The sequence below is a fragment of the Penicillium bovifimosum genome, assembly GCF_028826915.1.
Source record: "Penicillium bovifimosum strain IBT 22155 chromosome Unknown utg000003l_segment0_segment0, whole genome shotgun sequence".
Lineage (NCBI taxonomy): Eukaryota > Fungi > Ascomycota > Eurotiomycetes > Eurotiales > Aspergillaceae > Penicillium > Penicillium bovifimosum.
Window position 1 is genome coordinate 69,665 of NW_026622712.1, and position 18,446 is coordinate 88,110.

The 18,446-nt window shown below is 50.2% G+C and overlaps 9 protein-coding genes across 9 annotated transcripts; 5 read left to right on the forward strand and 4 right to left on the reverse strand.

Moving 5' to 3' along the window:
* Positions 1–469: 469 nt before the first annotated feature.
* Positions 470–2,134, forward strand: N7515_003075 (uncharacterized protein; the record flags this gene model as incomplete). The annotated part of the gene is made up of 1 exon (XM_056663819.1): positions 470–2,134. One exon carries the CDS (start codon positions 470–472, stop codon positions 2,132–2,134), a length of 1,665 nt encoding a protein of 554 aa, XP_056522876.1.
* Positions 2,135–3,038: 904 nt separating this feature from the next.
* N7515_003076 (putative 5'-nucleotidase) lies at positions 3,039–4,671 on the forward strand (the record flags this gene model as incomplete). Its single annotated transcript, XM_056663820.1, has 2 exons — positions 3,039–3,097; positions 3,168–4,671. 2 exons carry the CDS (start codon positions 3,039–3,041, stop codon positions 4,669–4,671), a joined length of 1,563 nt encoding a protein of 520 aa, XP_056522877.1.
* Positions 4,672–4,824: 153 nt separating this feature from the next.
* Positions 4,825–6,429, reverse strand: N7515_003077 (FAD-binding oxidoreductase; the record flags this gene model as incomplete). The annotated part of the gene is made up of 1 exon (XM_056663821.1): positions 4,825–6,429. One exon carries the CDS (start codon positions 6,427–6,429, stop codon positions 4,825–4,827), a length of 1,605 nt encoding a protein of 534 aa, XP_056522878.1.
* Positions 6,430–6,602: 173 nt separating this feature from the next.
* On the reverse strand, positions 6,603–8,768 carry N7515_003078 (uncharacterized protein; the record flags this gene model as incomplete). The annotated part of the gene is made up of 3 exons (XM_056663822.1): positions 6,603–7,928; positions 7,993–8,323; positions 8,434–8,768. 3 exons carry the CDS (start codon positions 8,766–8,768, stop codon positions 6,603–6,605), a joined length of 1,992 nt encoding a protein of 663 aa, XP_056522879.1.
* A 1,073-nt stretch (positions 8,769–9,841) lies between these two features.
* On the forward strand, positions 9,842–11,469 carry N7515_003079 (flavin-containing monooxygenase; the record flags this gene model as incomplete). Its single annotated transcript, XM_056663823.1, has 2 exons — positions 9,842–10,129; positions 10,183–11,469. 2 exons carry the CDS (start codon positions 9,842–9,844, stop codon positions 11,467–11,469), a joined length of 1,575 nt encoding a protein of 524 aa, XP_056522880.1.
* A 221-nt stretch (positions 11,470–11,690) lies between these two features.
* Positions 11,691–12,453, reverse strand: N7515_003080 (uncharacterized protein; the record flags this gene model as incomplete). Its single annotated transcript, XM_056663824.1, has 3 exons — positions 11,691–12,103; positions 12,174–12,386; positions 12,441–12,453. 3 exons carry the CDS (start codon positions 12,451–12,453, stop codon positions 11,691–11,693), a joined length of 639 nt encoding a protein of 212 aa, XP_056522881.1.
* Positions 12,454–13,052: 599 nt separating this feature from the next.
* Positions 13,053–14,198, reverse strand: lcp5 (small subunit rRNA maturation protein LCP5; the record flags this gene model as incomplete). The annotated part of the gene is made up of 1 exon (XM_056663825.1): positions 13,053–14,198. The coding sequence occupies one exon, from the start codon at positions 14,196–14,198 to the stop codon at positions 13,053–13,055; it is 1,146 nt and encodes a 381-aa protein (XP_056522882.1).
* Positions 14,199–14,571: 373 nt separating this feature from the next.
* On the forward strand, positions 14,572–16,684 carry N7515_003082 (transmembrane 9 family protein; the record flags this gene model as incomplete). The annotated part of the gene is made up of 4 exons (XM_056663826.1): positions 14,572–15,673; positions 15,729–16,066; positions 16,130–16,565; positions 16,617–16,684. 4 exons carry the CDS (start codon positions 14,572–14,574, stop codon positions 16,682–16,684), a joined length of 1,944 nt encoding a protein of 647 aa, XP_056522883.1.
* Positions 16,685–17,198: 514 nt separating this feature from the next.
* Positions 17,199–18,073, forward strand: N7515_003083 (EF-hand domain-containing protein; the record flags this gene model as incomplete). The annotated part of the gene is made up of 4 exons (XM_056663827.1): positions 17,199–17,209; positions 17,397–17,482; positions 17,541–17,836; positions 17,894–18,073. The coding sequence occupies 4 exons, from the start codon at positions 17,199–17,201 to the stop codon at positions 18,071–18,073; spliced, it is 573 nt and encodes a 190-aa protein (XP_056522884.1).
* Positions 18,074–18,446: the final 373 nt, after the last annotated feature.

The following is an 18,446-nucleotide window of genomic DNA, read 5'->3' on the forward strand; positions in this document are numbered from 1 at the left end:
GTTAGTAAGCATCACATGCTTCCCAGGTTCCAGCCATGTTCCATCGGCGGTCCCATGCTCAATTTCTTTCTTTATTTTGACTCTGTTGTGTTTTTCCATTGCAACTATGCTTGTCGCCATACCAGGTTGATCAGCCCTGGGGCTTGACCTTTGAGCTCTTCGTGTCATTTCATTTGGTTGCCTGATCGTTTTCTGATAAAACCCAGAATCGACGTCAAAGTTGCATCTTACCGCAAACCAACAAAGTAAAGAGACAGAGGATTCAAAGACACCCTCCACTCTTGATCTCAATGACAAATTCACCGCCTATCGTGTTCATTGCCAGGTGAGCTCTGACTTCTGATCCTCTGCCTCTACTGCTAGCTAAAACTGGCCTTTTAGACATGGCGCCCGCCTCGATGCCGCAGACAAAGATTGGCACTTGACCTCCCCAAACCCCTTCGATCCACCTCTCTCCTATGGTGGATGGATGCAGTCTCGTGCACTTGGAGTACGTATTGGTAGTCTCTTGAGGGCCCGTCAATTCACCGGCGAAGACCCAGTGAGTCAGCGCAGCCATGATTCGACCTCGGATGATCAGGCAAAAGCCAACCCCGCATCTTCGGACTTGTCCCACCGATATAACGTCATCATCCATACCTCTCCCTTCCTTCGATGTCTTCAAACTGCAATAGGAGTCAGTGCTGGCATCAACCAACAACATCCGGATACAGAGGCATCCGAGGCAACCAGTTCCGCTTTCACGGTTCCCGAAACTTCGTCAATCCCTGATCGGCGATGTCTGCTTCGCGTCGACGCATTTCTGGGAGAATGGCTCTCACCCGACTACTACGACCAGATCACGCCCCCGCCGGGCTCAGACAGAATGGTGGCGTCTGCGAAAGCGGAATTACTTCGTCGCGCCGAGGCCATCCCAGCGACCGACGGGTCACCGAGGGCGTTATCAGGCAACTTCCCTGGTGGTTGGGGCAGCCAGTCTCAGCCTACTTCACCGTCCGAAAACGAAGATCGACGCGTGCGCCCCGCAACAACGCAGCGCCAGCGCGCCAGCACGCACAACACTCTTCAGAGCCCCAGCCAAATGCAAGATGGCAAGGAGAGGCTACTCCGTCTCAACACAGATCTGTCACCTGATGTAGTCGCACATTATGTACCCCCAACTCCCAATTATGCCGTCTCCAACTCTGACCCTATCCCTACCGGCTATGTAGCTCATGCGCGGAATGCATGTACAAAGATCGATTACCAATGGGATAGTATGCGCACCCCGTACTGGGGTACAGGTGGCGAGTTCGGCGAGGAGTGGGGTACTATGCATGAACGTGTTCATGATGGATTCCAGCACATGATCAACTGGTATCGGGAACAAGGTCAACCTAAAGACGATTCTATAGCCGCAAAGTCGAGCGGGGAGACAACTGACAATGCGCAAACGATCTTGGTAATAATCACACATGGCGCAGATTGCAATGCTTTGATCAGTTCGCTGAGTGGTCATTCGGTTTTGCTCGATATCAACACAGCTTCGCTTACCATGGCTGTGCGAAGCAATCGTGTCAATCAACCGACGCGTGACGAGGATCCCCAGCTTAAATACCCGGACCCCGACGACCAATCGGTCTCCCAGGAATACTCCTTGCAGATTGTGGCGTCAACTGATCACCTGCGCCCGGGCATCAACCCTTCACAGCTCACCTCCCTGTTATCTTCATCTGCGAAGGTACTTTCACCGCCCCCAGTCCCTTCTTATCGGAATCGCCTTGGCGCTCGCCCATCACTCCCTCAAGGAACGTCTACAAACAGGCCACCAAGCTCCGGTAGTACCAGCCCCCGTGCATGGACACTGGCGATGCGCCCACCTCCTAATTCCCGCGGCATCTCTGGGCTCTGGAACTCGGTCCCATCCGCTGATAAAACGGACGATTTTGAAGACAATTATGTTCCGGACTTTGGTGATCGGTCGGTCAGCCAAGATTCAGCTCTCTCTTCAAGACCTGTAGTTGACCGTGGCTGGACGAAGCAGTTACCGCAACGGACATTATCCCAGCGTGGTCTATGGGGGAGTGCTCAGTCATTGGGGGAACGTGAAGGAGGGACAAAACGGAGATGGACGGTGACGGAACAAAACTTGTGAGATTCTCATTGGATTCTAGGATATTTCTTGCATAGCGATCATGGGTTGTGACTTTCTTAATTCATTTTTCCTCTGCTCTTATTCGTTCTTGGATTTCGGTTCTGGTTCTGCACGTTCAAGGATATTTTACGAGACACGACACCTCATGGTTCAGGCATCTACCCCGGTCCCAGGCACCAAAGTGGCGGGTTTCCCCCCACTCCCTTTGTCATTACCCCCCATGCGTCATTCCCTCTTGTTTGTTTCTCCAATCCCTCTCCCCCTTTACTCTCTCTTCCCCCCTCTTCGACCTCTCCAACCTCTGCAACCTCTCCAACCTCTTCCATAGCTCTAGAATTTCCATGTCAAACATTGAAACAGACGGACTTTCCGTCACTTATTCATCTGATCGAACCGGAGCCCCGGATTTACGGCTGATCCACTTCAATGATGTCTATCACGTCGAGTATCTCTCCCACTAGTCACATAACTTTCGTCGGGACACATATTGAGACTTTTTATCTAGATCTGGCTCTGCGGAGCCTGTCGGAGGCGTCTCTCGATTTCAGGCCCTCGTAAACCACTACCGTTTCCACCCGCAGTTCGCCGGGCAACCCGATATCCTGACCTTCTTCTCCGGCGATGCTTTCAACCCCAGTATCGAAAGTACAATTACAAAGGGCAGACATATGGTGCCATTTCTCAATACGGTGGGCACCGATGTGGCGTGCGTAGGTGTGAGTATCACCTTCATTCGCCAGGTATGTATCCGGCTAATTATAATGTTAAGAATCATGATCTAGATTTTGGAGTCGTCCAATTCCGTCACTTGGCTAGCCAATGTCATTTTCCTTGGCTTCTGGCGAACGTACTTGACCCAGCACTAGGGGAAGATACCCCAATAGCTGACTGTGGGAAGACTTGCATGTTGACCTCCTCCAATGGACTCAAGATCGGAGTGTTGGGTCTTGGAGAAAGAGAGTGGTATGTATCCGTTGAGGTTTCCTTTTCTTTCATCATTATCATTTCCCTTGCTAATTGAGGTCGACTTTAGGCTCGGCAGCGTCAATGCTCTCCCGCCTGATCTGATCTACAAATCTGCATCCGCAACAGCTCGGGTCCTTGCTAAGGTGCTCCGAGCCCAAGGAGCAGACCTCGTTATCGCCGTGACTCACCAACGGGAACCGAATGACCACAAACTAGCTAACAACCTTTCGCCCGATCTTGTGGATATCATTCTCGGTGGCCACGATCATTTTTACGCGCATGCAATTGTTAATGGAATTCATGTGCTACGGTCGGGAACAGACTTCAAACAGCTGAGCTACGTCGAGGCTTTCCGTAAACCTGGTGGTTTACCTGGTTGGGACTTCAATATCACTCGGCGCGATGTTGTTCGCTCAATTCCCGAGGATCCCGATACCGTGGCATTGGTAGCTCGGCTTACTTCTAGCTTGAAGGCCAAACTAGACAAGCCAATTGGCTTCACGGTCAGCCCGCTCGACGGTCGTTTCTCAACTGTGCGGCAGCGTGAATCTAATTTGGGAAATTTTGTCTGCGACTTGATGCGCTTCTACTATGGGGCCGACTGTGCCATGATGGCAGGCGGCACCATTCGCGGCGATCAAATCTACCCGCCAGGGATTTTAAAACTAAAGGACCTCTTGAATTGCTTCCCCTTTGAAGACCCTGTGGTCCTGTTGCGGGTCCGTGGCCATGCTCTACTGGCTGCACTGGAGAATGGGGTAAGCCAGCTCCCCGCACTGGAGGGCCGATTCTCGCAAGTATCAAACATCAGTTACGGTTTCAGGTTGGAGGCGCCGTCGGGGTCACGCATTACGTTTGCTCATGTAGGAGGTGAGCCCATTGACTTGCAACGGGATTATGTTCTCGCCACGCGCGGATACATGGCTCGAGGAAAAGATGGATTCGCGTCGTTGCTTATTCAAGCCGAAGGAGGCGAGGTGGAGGAACTTGTATCTGAAGAGAGTGGTGTGCTTATCAGTACGATCCTTCGGCAGTACTTCCTAAGTCTTAAAGTACTCGGTAAATGGAACCGTTGGAGCGCTAGCCTGGGCCGTCATTGGGGTACTGTACATCGCAGTTTGCACGGTGAGGGCTGGCTAAAGCCACCAACTGCCAAATCATCCCTCAAGAAAGAAAAAGCACCAGGGAAATACTTGAATGATCGACCTACACTGCGTCGGACAGCTCGATCGGCTTATTACTACGGTCGATTTCCCGAGGAAAATGAGCTAGATACTGACGACGCCATCGGGGCGGAAATGAATGGCAATGCCATGGACTCAGACTCAGATGACAACCCTGATATTCTTACATCCTCGCGACCCACGACCAATTATGTCACCCAGCCTGCGCAATCCTCCGCTGAAGAGGAGCATCGTCTACAAATTGCGCGACGGGTCGTGCGAAAATGGATGCGGCACGCGGGCTTGCAGTGCAGGAATTTGGAGACCATGGACGGCGAAGGGGAGTTTACTCCGGCTTGGACCTCCGGAATCTCTCCGCGTCTGGAAGGACGCATCGTTATAGAGTAGACCGCATGTTGGCGTTTTCGATCTTTGGTTTCAGGATCTTGTATGTTTCAGTGTACTCCCTTTCTTCGCATTGTGTATGTGTGTTGGATGGCCTATTGGCGTTTTGATTGGATGGCATGCATTAAATACCCTGAAAGTACATTATTATCCTGCTCAATCGGCCTTCTGTCGAGGAGTCTCCTTCTGTAACAGATAGTCTCCACCTCTCCACGCCTTGTAGACCCCATAAAGACCACAAAAGGGCCAAACGTCCCAGAGAGCACGTTTGACTGATCCCTTCCATCCAGTCTCGAACTCTCCCCGATGTGCGCCCGGAAGATCAGACTCGCGTACCCTGACTTTGTCAAACAAGGATGGAAGATGCTGTGCATGATATTTATTCCGTAGAGAGTCATACCCGGGCTTGTCGTAGATGGCCCAGAATTCCTCCTCTGCATAGTAAGTATGAGCATATAACCACTTCTTTCCTCCCAGATTGTGGACCTTCTGTTCCAATTGCCGATTCTGGGCCACAAACCCAGCTGGATCTATAGTGGCGGCAGGGCCCCAGATTCCGAAGTTGAGGAGCTGTGTCTTGTGTGTCTTCTGTGTCTCCACATCCACTGCCTTTCCATTATTCATTGACTGTCCTTCTAACCCACCTGCGCTTCCTGGGGGTAGCGGACAGAGCCAGAGCGGGTACTGTGCAAAGTTTTCAGGACGGTCCAGCCAGTCCAGAAACTCAGAGGCAGTTGAGATTGGCACACCGACATCCTGTATGATATACCGACGCGCAAGCCCACTGACGTGCAAGGCGTGATACATCACCTTGGTATGCATGAATCGGTTGAGGAGCCAGCGAGTAAGGAAGTTGAACGGAACACAGAAGTAGCGAAACGCATAACGAGCCACCCAGAACCCACCCCGGTCGTACCGGAAGAGATAGTCCGTCAGAGGAATGTAGTCGACGGCATCTGGCATGCGAAGCGAATTCTCTCGGTCGGAGGTCTTGGATTGAGCAATGCGCTCGACGTGCAAATAAAACCAATCATCTTGTCGGCGAGTAAAATTTCGAGGTTTGACATTGGAGCTTTGTGGAACCTGTTTTCCAGCACAAACAACAATCTTGCTTCGTGAATAAACGATCCCATCTAAATACTCGGTGGCAGGATCGTCGCCGGCCTCTTGAAAGACACGCACCGCCTCGTTCATGTTCGAAGTGACGTAGTATTGCAGCTCCACCAAAGGTTGCGCCTTCTTCAAACGAATCTCCAGTAGCGTCACGACCCCCAGGGTTCCAAAGGAAGAAGCCGCGCCCCAGAACAAGTCTGATCGCTTGTCCCCCGGGTCCGAATGTGTGTTGACACGATCGTTGTATGCCTTCACCACCTGACCATCTCCCAGGACTATCTCAACCCAATTCACTGTATGATCGAAGAATCCCTCGCGAAACGAGCTGCTTTCCCCAGACGTGCCTGAAAAGGCTCCCCCAACCGAGATATTAGGAAACTCAACAACTACCAAAGGGACCAGGCCGTGGGCTTGAGTAGCGGCCAAAAGAGCGTCCATACAGACATTGGGCTCGACTATAGCGGTGCAGCAGTCGGTATCGACCTTCAGTACATGGGAGAGAGCTTCCGTGCTGACGGTGTTTGAAAGGGATCGATTGGAGGGTCGAGTACTATTGGTCGCGCCATGATATATGCGAAATGGTAGTTGACGACGGTGGAAATCAGCCACCCTGACCGAGATCTCCTGTACAGCGGTTGAATGTTCCATAATAGAAGAGTGTGAAAGAGAGAAGAGAGAAGAGAGAACAAAATATGCAAAATGCAAAATGCAAAATGCAAACCTACGACGCTGTATAAGCGCCAGGGGCCAAAATGCCGTTTCTAACTAATCTTGATGCCTTAATGCCTAAAATCCACCAGGCCGAGGTGTAACGTGCAAATTTACGACGGAATGGAAAAAGCGGGATTTGACTTTGCATTAAGGTTTCTCGGACAGTGACCTCGTTGATTTTGGAACCACGTATCTAAGGCATCGGTATCATAAACATGAAATTGCAAAAAAACGTTATTGATGGAGATATGTGAACTAGCCCTGGCCGACTGGTCGGGCTCCGGAGAGAGATTGACAACTCTACCACCTCCAGCAGCTCCAAGCCCGGTAGGCGCCCGAGATTGAACCCAACCGGGGACACTGGAATCATGACTTTCACGAGCTGAGATTGTTTGCCAGACATTGGGGAATCCGGTGGGCAGGATTCCCTTGATTTTGGCACCGGGGATTGCGAATCGAGGCTCGCGATGGAGTAGATAACCTCCCATCAAGCCTTGTGTAATCAATGATGCGAAGATGGATTCGACCTCTTGCATCATAGTAAACCGGTCCGCTTCGGTTCTGTCATCGAGGTCGTATGCATATGGATCCAATTCGCAATCATCATAGTCCTCCTCCGGATTTCCATCGATCAATTGACCAGGTACATTGGGCTGTGGGCTTCCTCCTTCATCATAGAACCCATCTGGACCCAGGAAATCACCATATTTCTCCAAAATTTCTTCATCTGTGGTGGGACCGGCCGTTCCATCTGCCCCTCCCAGGCCAGCATAGTCGACGTCCGTAGGCTCGGGAACCACCTGTGATCCATACAAGTTAGAGGCCGCCATAGTGCCACTCTTCGTTGTTGCATGTTGTGCCTGCAGCCATTCTGTAGCCGCCGCGAGCTTTTTGAGGTTGAGAACTGGTGGAGGTCCCTTTTGCGCCTGCGCTTGTGGTCCTCCCCAGGAACCTCCGTACATGAAAACTTTGCGCGCAAACGAGCGCCACACAAGTATCTCGCATCGGTTTCGGAGAGTAAACAGAATCCCCTTTTGCGCAAACCATTCAGCGGTGGTCGAGCCAAATTGAAGATGTTGTCGGAAAGCCAGGTAATCGCCCCGGACAATCAATTTACAGAGTGGCTGGAAATGTTTTGCGAGGGCTTGTGATTCTGGTCGTTGGAGGAGTGTCTGAGATGGGAATCGTCCCAACATAATGTTGCACGGAATAAGATAAGAAAGGATCAACTGTCGTTGGCTTATGGCCTGGCGGTGGCACTGGTCGTAAGCGGCCTGCAGAGCGATCTGGGCGGGGAAGAAGAGGTTGTTGGCGAATAGATAGCGCCCAAGGTAGTAGAGGTAGGTGACACGCTGTGAGGCTGGGAAGTAGGCTAAAGGGGGGGACTGGGCGCTGATGCTAGCGAACATCTGCTCGGCGTTGCGCAGTTTGCCGCACTGTATCCCTTAGCCTCCGATTTCAAAATATATGAGATCGCAAGAATAAAAAGTCTCTTCCTACCTGAAAAAAGAGTTTCAGACAGAGATTCGCCATTAGGTAGATCCCAATGCGCTTGCCTTCTGGCTTCCCATGCGGGCCAGGAGTGCCGGTACGATCAGTGAGGCACTTGATGAAGGCTTCACGCACCACGTTGGCGGATTTCTCCACCAGGGTCACCTTCTCGCTGCTCTCTTCCTGGTCCGCCAAACCTTCCATCCGTCGAATATGCGCGATCAAGTCCGGTCGACGATCGAGGCCCATTGCCAATTTTGCCAGAATTTTGGACAAGTAGAGAACCGTAGGAAGAACGACGACGCCCATTTGACTATCTCCGAGAGCCAGCACACATTGACTGCAATTGGTGAAAGGATCAAGTCAGCCTTCTTGCTCGTCAACACGCTATCATCATCCTCCGAGAAACGACTGCATCTAGCATACTCCACAGGGAGGCGCAGGACTTACTTGAGCAGCACCTTCAACTGATTGTATGTTTCCAAGAGATTGTCGGTGTTCATATCTCGCAAGAAGATCAGGTAAAGCTTGACGAAAACTGGGAAAGCTGTCCATGAGCCGCCACCCTTGGATCGCGGCACGAGAGGCTCGCATCGTTGGAGAAGCGCGGCCTCAGTCTTGGGGCCGGGGGCATAGCTCTGTCGTAATTCACCGATCATGCGCTGGTATATATCCGATAATGGGGGCTCCAGCTGCAGGAAGTCCTGGACTTTGGCGCCATCGCGATTCTGAACCAATTCCTGCAAACTGACGAGGAACTGGTCAAGGACGGGTGTTGGACCCATGTTGAAAGAGCAAAATGCTCGACTTATCACCGGAGGGGTCGCACCAGTAGAGAAATCAATCTGAATGAACGATCATACTGTCTTAGTGAGATCCAAGGAAGCGAAGTGTTTAGATCGAGAGCTCAATTGCGATGGGGCATTGATGGCAGAACCCGTGACCGCCCTTTGTATTGCCTACCGCTGTCCATCGTCTCGAACAATTGATCTGGGCCCTGGGCTATTGATATGAGTGAGTTACTCATACATATGTTTAACATTTGAATACCTTCTATTGTTATGATTGACTTCAATGAGTGAGAGTCAGAGCCCATATCTACGATATCCATGGTCACTGACTCACTATTGATCTTCCAGGGCTAAGGGCTTTTCTGGTTACGACTATTCTCGTCTGTAGATTCCATTGAGACCACAAAGACCTAGCTAGAGCTAGCTAGTAGAGTGCTTCAATGGTGTCCTCTTAGTGATTTCCAGGAGTATTTTCTTGGCTATAGGTTACCATTGTCTACGACTTTACGGAGTACTCCGTACGGACATATCTAAAGCCCCGGCCTCCCGAGGTGGATCAAAGAATGTGAATTCGAATCTCTCTCTTAAGATCGATCCAACTTTGGTGCTGAAACTCGTCAATTCGTGTATTCCGTCTGCTAAACAGCTACTGCATTCTGCAAGAGATGTCTACATGTTTCTTATCTACCCAAATAGGAATTGTGTCAATCACAATGCAAAGTCATGCTTCAGTATTTACCAAGCCCCGAGTGCTACAGAGATCCATTCTCCACAGGCGTGCTAGTCACTGTAGTCAGGCCCTCTAGTGGAGTCTTGTAACTGATATCGGGAGACGACGGAGGAAATAACTCATAGATAGAAGTTATGTCGGAGGTTACCTGTCTCGTTCCTTGTCAGGCAAACTTGAAACGACCATTTCCAGGTTGAGTGCATGATGTCATATCGCGAGCCCCATCACATGCAAAAAAAGCACGTCACTCCACCAAATGCTTAAATATCTTACTTGTACACAGTAAAAAGATTTCGATTGTCCTTTGAACTGTTCAATTGCCCGATAATCAACAGAAATGAGCTCAAAGTCTTTTTTCGAGACGCTCAAAGCGCTCATTCGGCATCCATTCGTGGAGACCTTTACCTGGCTCTACATCACCCTGCAAGCGGTGTTGACTTACATATTTTCTCCTATCCCTCCACCTCCCACGGCTCAGAATGAGAATATCCCCCGAAAGAGAGTCGCGGTCATTGGCGCAGGCCTGACAGGTGTGTCCTCGGCCGCCCACTGCGCTGGCCATGGCTTTGATGTCCAATTATTTGAATCCAGACCAAAGGAAAGCGGCTTGGGTGGTATCTGGAGTGTCAGTATCGCCCGTTCTTTAACAATGAAGAATACCTGCTAATTCCTCTACAGAGAGTCAATTCTACCTCCGCCTTGCAAGTTCACAGTGTCATGTATCGTTTTCACCCTTCGGTCAGCTTCGATAGAGCGTATCCCACCCAGCAGCAGATCAAGAATCAAATCATTGAGCTCTGGAAACGCTACGATCTGGAGAAACGTACGGTATTTGACACCAAGGTGACATCTGTGAAGAAGACCGAGAATGGCCAGTGGATTATCAACGACGACGAAGAGCAATACGGATTGTTCGACGGTATATTGGCTACAGTAGGCGTTTGCGGAGACCCGAAAATGCCGCCCCTCCCCAACCAGGACAAGTTCAAGGGCCAGATCTGTCACTCCTCTGAGCTGGATGGTAAGAATGCCAAGGGCAAAAAGGTGCTCATCGTGGGAGGCGGCGCTAGCGCCATCGAGGCCCTGGAGTTCGCCGTCAAGAATGGCGCGGCCGAGATCGATGTCCTTTCTCGATCTGATAAATGGGTCATCCCTCGAAACGTGCTTGTTCAGTCTTTGTTGGCGTGCAATATTCTTGGACAGGAAACAGCACTTTCGTGGATTCCCGAGTGGCTCCTACGCAAGTTCTTCTACCGCGATCTCCAAGATATTGCACCAACAGACAAGGGAATCTTTACTACAACCCCGATGGCCAACGATGAGTTATTCAATCAGATCCGCGAGGGCAAAGCTCACTGGTTACGAGGTGACATCGTATCAGTGGAAGAAAATGGCGTGGTGTTCAACCATCGGTCTAAGGGTGTTCCCAAGGGAGGTCCTGGCCACGATCGACTGGTTGAAGGAGACATCATTGTCATGGCAACTGGCTTCAAGCGACCTTCATTGAACTTTTTGCCCGACGAGTGTTTCGATGAACCCTACGGGCCGCCTAGCTGGTATCTCCAAGTCTTCCCACCGAAATACCCCGATATCTGCGCGAACAACAGTACCTATGTCGATGCTATTGGTACGGTGGGCAACATGCATATCGGAATCTACACGAGATTCTTGCTCATGTTCCTGACCGACCCTTTGACCAGACCCACCGAAGCATGGATGAAGACCTGGATTGACTTCACGAGGTTCATGAAACGTCTGGCACCTACTGAGGCATTTGACTTCTTCACCTATGCCGAGCTGATCTACTGGTACATCTTTGTTCTTGTCATCAACCCATTCCGTTGGAAATGGGCATTGTTCGTGTTCTTCGGTATTGGACGTGGCTTGCCCTTGATGTTTGTGGAGCGGGAGAATTCCTTCCGCAGGGAACTGAAGAAACAGCGCAAGGCGAGGAAAGCTCATTGAAATAAGTTGCGATAGAAGTTGGCCGGCGTTATGAATCGGAGGATGTGGGTGGAGTGAAAGCGAGGAAACCCATACTGGCTTGTACTGGCTTGTGCATTTATTGTTGCCCTGTCGGGCTTACAACATGACTTCTCATGGTACATTTGACTCCTGTGATAGAACCCAAGTGGATATAGCGATTATAATTGTTGATACCATATGAAAAGGTCTTGTAAGATATTCTATTGCTGTTCCTTGATTTCAGGAATCTTCTTCTCCATGTTATAAGCCAGATTGCCCCCTCGCAAAAAGCGGCCAGGGATATAACGATTCTCTTCCAGCCATAGTATGGGCCACAGCAAGGCCACCCCAAAGACGCAGAAAAGGGTTGCAATCAGATGCCAGCCATAAATCAGCCAATATCCGATGTGCGGCATGACGAACTTGATAAACTCCGAAGTCTGATACAGATCTTCCTGTTTAGAGATGTAGTACGCCCTATGGTCACCATTGGTGGTAACATCACTCCGAACTGACTCGTACGTCAAATCCAGGACGCTTGTCAGAGTTGCCGGGGCGACATGAAAGGGAACAAGCCAAATTGAGAAGATCTGGGACATGGTCACATAGAGCTTAAGCTTATCCTCGTCAAATGCTAGTCAAGAGTCAGAATTTCAGGGCGAACACATTTGCTTCAGATGTTTGGGGTTCTCCTAGTAACATACCAATCGAGTGCACCTCTAGCTCAATTCGAGGTGACATGATCTTGTACCACTGGAAGATCTTTGCAATCCACCATCTGCTTCCTTCGAAGCTGGGAACTCTGCAGAATGGATGGATGAAGGATGCATTGTTGGTAAAATATCGCTCAAGAACCGTTTCTTGCAATGATGGCGGCGACTGTGTCAGAAGCCGGATGACGGTTGGTATTTCAGCCACTGTAGCAATGAGCAAGAGATAGATAGAGGACACATATCAAACTGGCAACGCACCTGGGTTTTCCATTTTAGATGATAGATCTAAGAGATACAGCGAGTATGTGTTGTAGGAAAAGAATCGAAGAAGCACGAAATACATGTACGTACCTCGGAAGATATCAAGATTGCTTTTGATGACATCATACTTGACACACGGGGCCGGATCACATGTGATGATGTGAGCCTTTCTTTGTGACGGTACTGCGTACACAAAAATGCTCTTCCGCTGAATTGAAGCATTGTGTTTCAATTCCTTACAGTGAAATCCACTGAAATGAATACTGGAAGCCATATCAGCAGAGACCACCTTAAAGATCTACACAATGTATCGGGCCGTGTACCAGCGTCAGCCGGGCCTGGGTTTCGGCATGCCGAGCCTACGGAGTACAGTCATATCCCGGCGGTGAAGCACCAAGCCTGCAATCTTTTTACCTGCGGACAGCCCTAGTGATGATTGATCCGATAAAATCATATCCTTCAATGTATGTCGTAAGAAAGGTAGATACAGATATGCATTGGTCAAGATGGACCTTGGGTAATCAAGAAAATTTCAGTAACGGCCAAAGTGCTTGGATTCCAAAAGAAACGCCTTTGAACATGGAGGTGGCCCGCTGCAACAACCAATCTTTACCGCTTCCAGCTGTCAACCTTCTTCCGTCGCTTGTCAAAGATTTGACCCATGCCCACACCATCACCGCGTTGTCCGTCCTCATTGCGGACACGCTTCCGGCTCTTCTCAAGTGCGGCACCGTTGCTCTTCGATCTCCGGGTAAGACGTTCGATATGATCTGCACCCTCATTGAGCCCCTTCCATTCATCGCCGCCATATGTGGTATCCTTTCCGTGACCCCGTTTGGCCAGTTCCTTTTTGGTGGCCTTCGGCAAGCGGACAAAGTTGGTCTCTTCGTAGGTAGTACGCTCGGCCTCGCGTTCGCGGTCCTTCTTTGACTTGACCGTTCGGCCACCATCGATAATTGTGCTGCCAATACTTGGCTCAGCCATGGGTGCGGACGACATTTCAGCGCTGACGAATTCGTCAATAACGTTGGATCGAATAGGCCTGCGCTCTTGGCGTTCGCGACGCTCTGTCGTAGGCAAAGACGTCGGCATGATCCTCGGGGGACGATAAATGCCATCTCCAGGTCCTTCGTCGGCGCCCTTGGAGGGTTTGGCTTTCTTCTGCTCAGCCACCGCTTTGGCCTTGTTGAAGGCGGAGACATTAGGTCGGTAGGCCATTTCATCGATGTCCTCTTCGTTCTCGCTACCGCTCGCGTCTTCTTCCTCATCCGACGAGGCTTCGCTGTCCGATGTCGCAGCTTTGCGAATTTTCTTTGTCTTGGCCGGCTGAGTCTTCTCTGTCCGCTCCGCATCCGCCGCAGCCTTGATAACCTTATCCACTTGGTACTTCAGTCGCCCTTCCAAGGGACGAACACCGCGCTCGAGGAATACCCGCAGCTCGATCAGCTTCTTCTGGATGTCATCTTCGAGGGAGTTGTCCGGGGATTGGCCCTTCTCTTTTGTATTCTGTTTCGCAGAAACATTTCGCAATTGAAAGATGATCAGAAAGACGAGGTTTTGCAGATAGGAAAGAAGGATTTCGCTTTTGGTATCTAGAAGAGAGATGCCGTCCTGGGGAGGTTCAATTGTGACATCGGAGGGCGCATCCTTGTGTGACTTAGGTAGAGATGATGCAGCTGTCGATAAACAAGTGTTTAGGGTCTCGATCAATGTCGACAGACTCTGAGGGCGTGCAGACGCCTGTGTTGAAGCCATGGTTGATTTGATGGATATGAAGATCGGACAATAAATCGTGTAACAAAAAATTTTGGCCGCTTTCACGATAACGCACATCACGTGTGATAATGACAAGGCATCCAGGCACCAACCAAGGCACCCTTACCATCGTCATTGCCAGTCTGTCACTCGCAGTTTGTCACTCTGGCATTATACAGAGCTTCGAAAATTGTCGAAGTTTCCACGGATGAGGTAGTGATTATCTCCGACTGGGGAAGCTTCTTACTGTAAGTACCCCCTTTTATTCTTCCCGACAGTCCATTGCGACCCTAGCTCTACTCCCTCCTATCCTTATGCAAACAAACGATCAAGCGCAACTTGCCAACCTTCAAGTTCTATAGGGACGCCCACCATGCGGTTCACCGACCGAGCTTCTCTCCTCTCATCGATTGTGCTCACCATACCTTCTTTAACTGCGGCCTTCTACTTGCCAGGTGTCGCACCGACCTCCTACAACGAAGGACAAGCAGTTCCGCTTTACGTGAACCACCTCACCCCCGGCCTTTCCCGCGACGATCAGCTTCATTCAGTTTTCTCCTATGACTATTACCACCCGGCATTTGGGTTCTGTCGACCCCCAGATGGGCCTAAAGACGTGAGGGAATCCCTGGGGAGCATTCTCTTCGGTGATCGCATTCGCACGTCCCCATTCGAGCTTCACATGGCAAAGAATGAGACTTGCAAATCGATATGTGGAGAAGCCAAATTCGATGCTCGCAGCGCAAAGTTTACCAATCGGCGGATAGCTCAGGGCTACAACATCAATTGGCTAGTGGATGGCCTGCCGGCTGCGCAGTTGAACTATGACAGTGTCACCAAGACCAACTTCTATAATCCTGGATTTTCTCTGGGCGATCTCGACGAGAATGGACAGGCTCTACTCAACAATCACTACGATATCGTGATTGACTACCACAAGGTGGGGTTCGGCGGCAAGGACAAATATCGTGTCGTTGGAGTGCTTGTGCAGCCTGCATCTCGCAAGGACTCGAGGAATCTCGAAGGTGGGTCCGCCGAGTGTGGCACCCAGGGCAATACTCTTACCCTCAACGAGGACGGGGAGACTACAGTTACCTGGACGTATAGTGTCATCTGGAAGGAGTCTCCTACTGCCTGGGCCACTCGGTGGGATAAATATCTTCATGTTTATGACCCGAAAATCCACTGGTTCTCTCTCATCAACTCCGCGGTTTTTGTGGTCTTCCTCGTTGGCATGGTCAGCATGATCCTTCTTCGCGCACTCAAGAAAGATATTGCTCGCTACAACCGGCTAGATTCATTCAATCTGGAGGATTTGGATAGCACTTCGGCCGCGATCGAGGATGGAGTCCAAGAGGATTCTGGCTGGAAGTTGGTCCATGGCGATGTCTTCCGCTGCCCGAAATATCCACTACTCTTAAGTGTGATGGCAGGCAACGGCGCCCAGCTGTTCATGATGACCGGCGTGACCGTCGGTAGGTAGCCCGATTGCCGATGCTCGTTCTCTTAGATACTAACATTCCTCTCTAGCATTCGCTCTACTTGGTCTCCTCTCTCCTTCCAATCGTGGATTCTTGGCTACTGCGATTCTTCTCATTTCCGCCCTCTTCGGGGGTATCGGCGGCTACGTGTCAGCTCGAGTGTACAAGTCATTCGGTGGCGATGCTTGGAGACGCAACATCATCATGACTCCTCTCTTCGTCCCCGGCATTATCTTCGGTACTTTCTTCATACTGAATCTCTTTGTTTGGGCCAAGGGATCCAGCGGTGCGGTGCCATTTGGGACCATGTTGGCACTGGTTTTGATCTGGTTTGTTATCAGTGTGCCATTGAGCGTGGCTGGTAGCTGGCTGGGATTCAAGCAATCGGTATTATCAACCCCCATTCCCTTAGTTATTCAGCTCAAGAACTAATCTTAGAATCCTCAACAGCCGCTGGAGGGTCCTACCAAGACCAACCAGATTCCCCGCCAAGTTCCTCCGATGTCTGGTAGTCTGCGTCCGATTCCATCCATTCTGCTGACTGGACTGCTCCCCTTCGGTGCCATTTTCGTCGAGTTGTTCTTCATCATGAACTCACTCTGGACCAATAAGATCTACTATATGTTTGGATTCCTGTTCCTCTGCTACGGACTGATGATTATCACCTCAGCCGCTACGACCATCCTATTGGTGTATTTCTTGCTTTGTGCGGAGAATTACCGGTGGCATTGGCGCGCATTTGCCGGTGCTGGTATGACCGGAGGATACGTCTTTGTGAATGCGCTCCTCTTCTGGGCGACTCGAGTCAGCTTTGGTGGATTGACCGGGGCAGTGCTCTACGTGGGCTATTCGGCGTTGATTGCCTTTATCGTGTTTGTTCTGACTGGTATGTTCGACCCATGCCTTTGTACTGATCTTCTGACTGACTTCTTCCTAGGGTCCATTGGGTTCTTTGCCAGTTGGGCTTTCATCCACCGCATCTATGGCTCAATCAAGGTGGACTAAACATGTTCGCATTGATCTACCAATACTCTTTACATTGGTTTTTTTTTTGCATCTTTGGCCGTTCGCATTTTCTCTTCATCGAATACCAAAATTATTTCCCATTTTATCCTAAATAGATTGATGAGCCCTGAATGGAAGTGGACTTTTGTATACAACGTGTAACTAGTTATGTACTAAGCAATTAGTGTAAAAGCGCCAAGCCGGTTGTTCTGGACTTGCCAACGTTGATCTTCTCGCCACTTGCCATCGTCACCGTTTGTGATTCATTCTTTCACTCTAACCCATTCCATTCACTTCATCTTGTTTTATTGTACGCCCGTTGAACGCCTTAAAACGCCTCGTGTTGACAATTTCCGCCGCAGCTCAGCCACACATCCCGGCTGTTTTTACCCCGCGTCACCATCCCGCTCTTCATCGAATCGAAAGATCCTCCCTTCTGCCTTGGCTATTTGTTGTGATCTTAGGGCTTTGGACATTTTGACGTGCGCTGCACACCATTCCAGAGGATTTGACCATGGGCAAATCGTAAGATGCACACCCTTCACCCTGTTGGAAACTCCGGTGGCACGCTCTCCGCGGATATTTGAAACGTGTATCTTCTCTAGGGAAGAGAGTCCAGGACTACCAATCCTGCATACTCTATTGCCCGTTAAACCACTGCGTGACCTTTATATATTCGAGAAGAAGCCTCCGCTAACTTGTTCTTTTCCAGCCAATCGAAGCTTTCGCCGACGCAGCTCGAAGAACTGCAAAGGGCAACACATTTCGATAAGAAGGAGCTACAACAATGGTATAAAGGTACGGCCATATGAGTGACCCTCCCCCAGAGTTATCACTGATTCTAGAATATATATAGGATTCTTGAAGGACTGCCCATCCGGCACCTTGACCAAGGAGGAGTTCCAGAAGATCTACCGGCAGTTCTTTCCCTTCGGTGACCCTTCAGCATTTGCGAACTATGTATTTCGCGTGTTCGATTCGGATAACAGCGGCATGATCGATTTCAAAGAGTTTATCTGCGCCCTTTCCGTCACTTCACGAGGCAAGATGGAAGATAAGCTGGACTGGGCGTTCCAGTTGTATGATATTGATGGCGATGGAAAAATCACTTATGACGAAATGCTGGCCATTGTCGAGGCGATCTACAAGATGGTATGTATCGTGAAGGATATGAGTGTTGTGGATTGCAATGAACTGACGAGGGTACAGGTCGGATCTATGGTGAAACTCCCCGAGGACGAAGATACTCCGGAGAAGCGTGTACGGAAAATCTTCCGGATGATGGACAAGGATGAGAATGGCAGCCTTGACCTCGAAGAATTCAAAGAAGGCAGCAAACGGGATGAAACCATTGTCAGTGCCTTGTCGCTTTACGACGGATTGGTTTAGAGGTTGGTTGGGCGAATACGAATACTGGCGCAATGCGAGGCAAGTCTCTTTTGGATGGCGAAGGGGGATACAATGCATATTCTCTATATTTCTCTTTTTCTGATCTCTTCATGGTTTCGATTCTCCCCCCCCCCCCCCCCCCCCCCCCACCCCCCGTCTTTTGTATGTTTGAGACTAGTACACCCTTGGTGAGGCTCTTGCTTCTTTTTCTTTTGGCCTTTAGCATTGACTATATCGTTTCATGACCCTAGACAGAGTGGAAGTGAGTTGGCTTTCACAGGGTTCACGGCTAGTCCGACATATCTTATTGTGATCCCATGCCTACATTACGCTCTCGTACAAAATACTATCTCACTTCACATCAGGTCGGCCA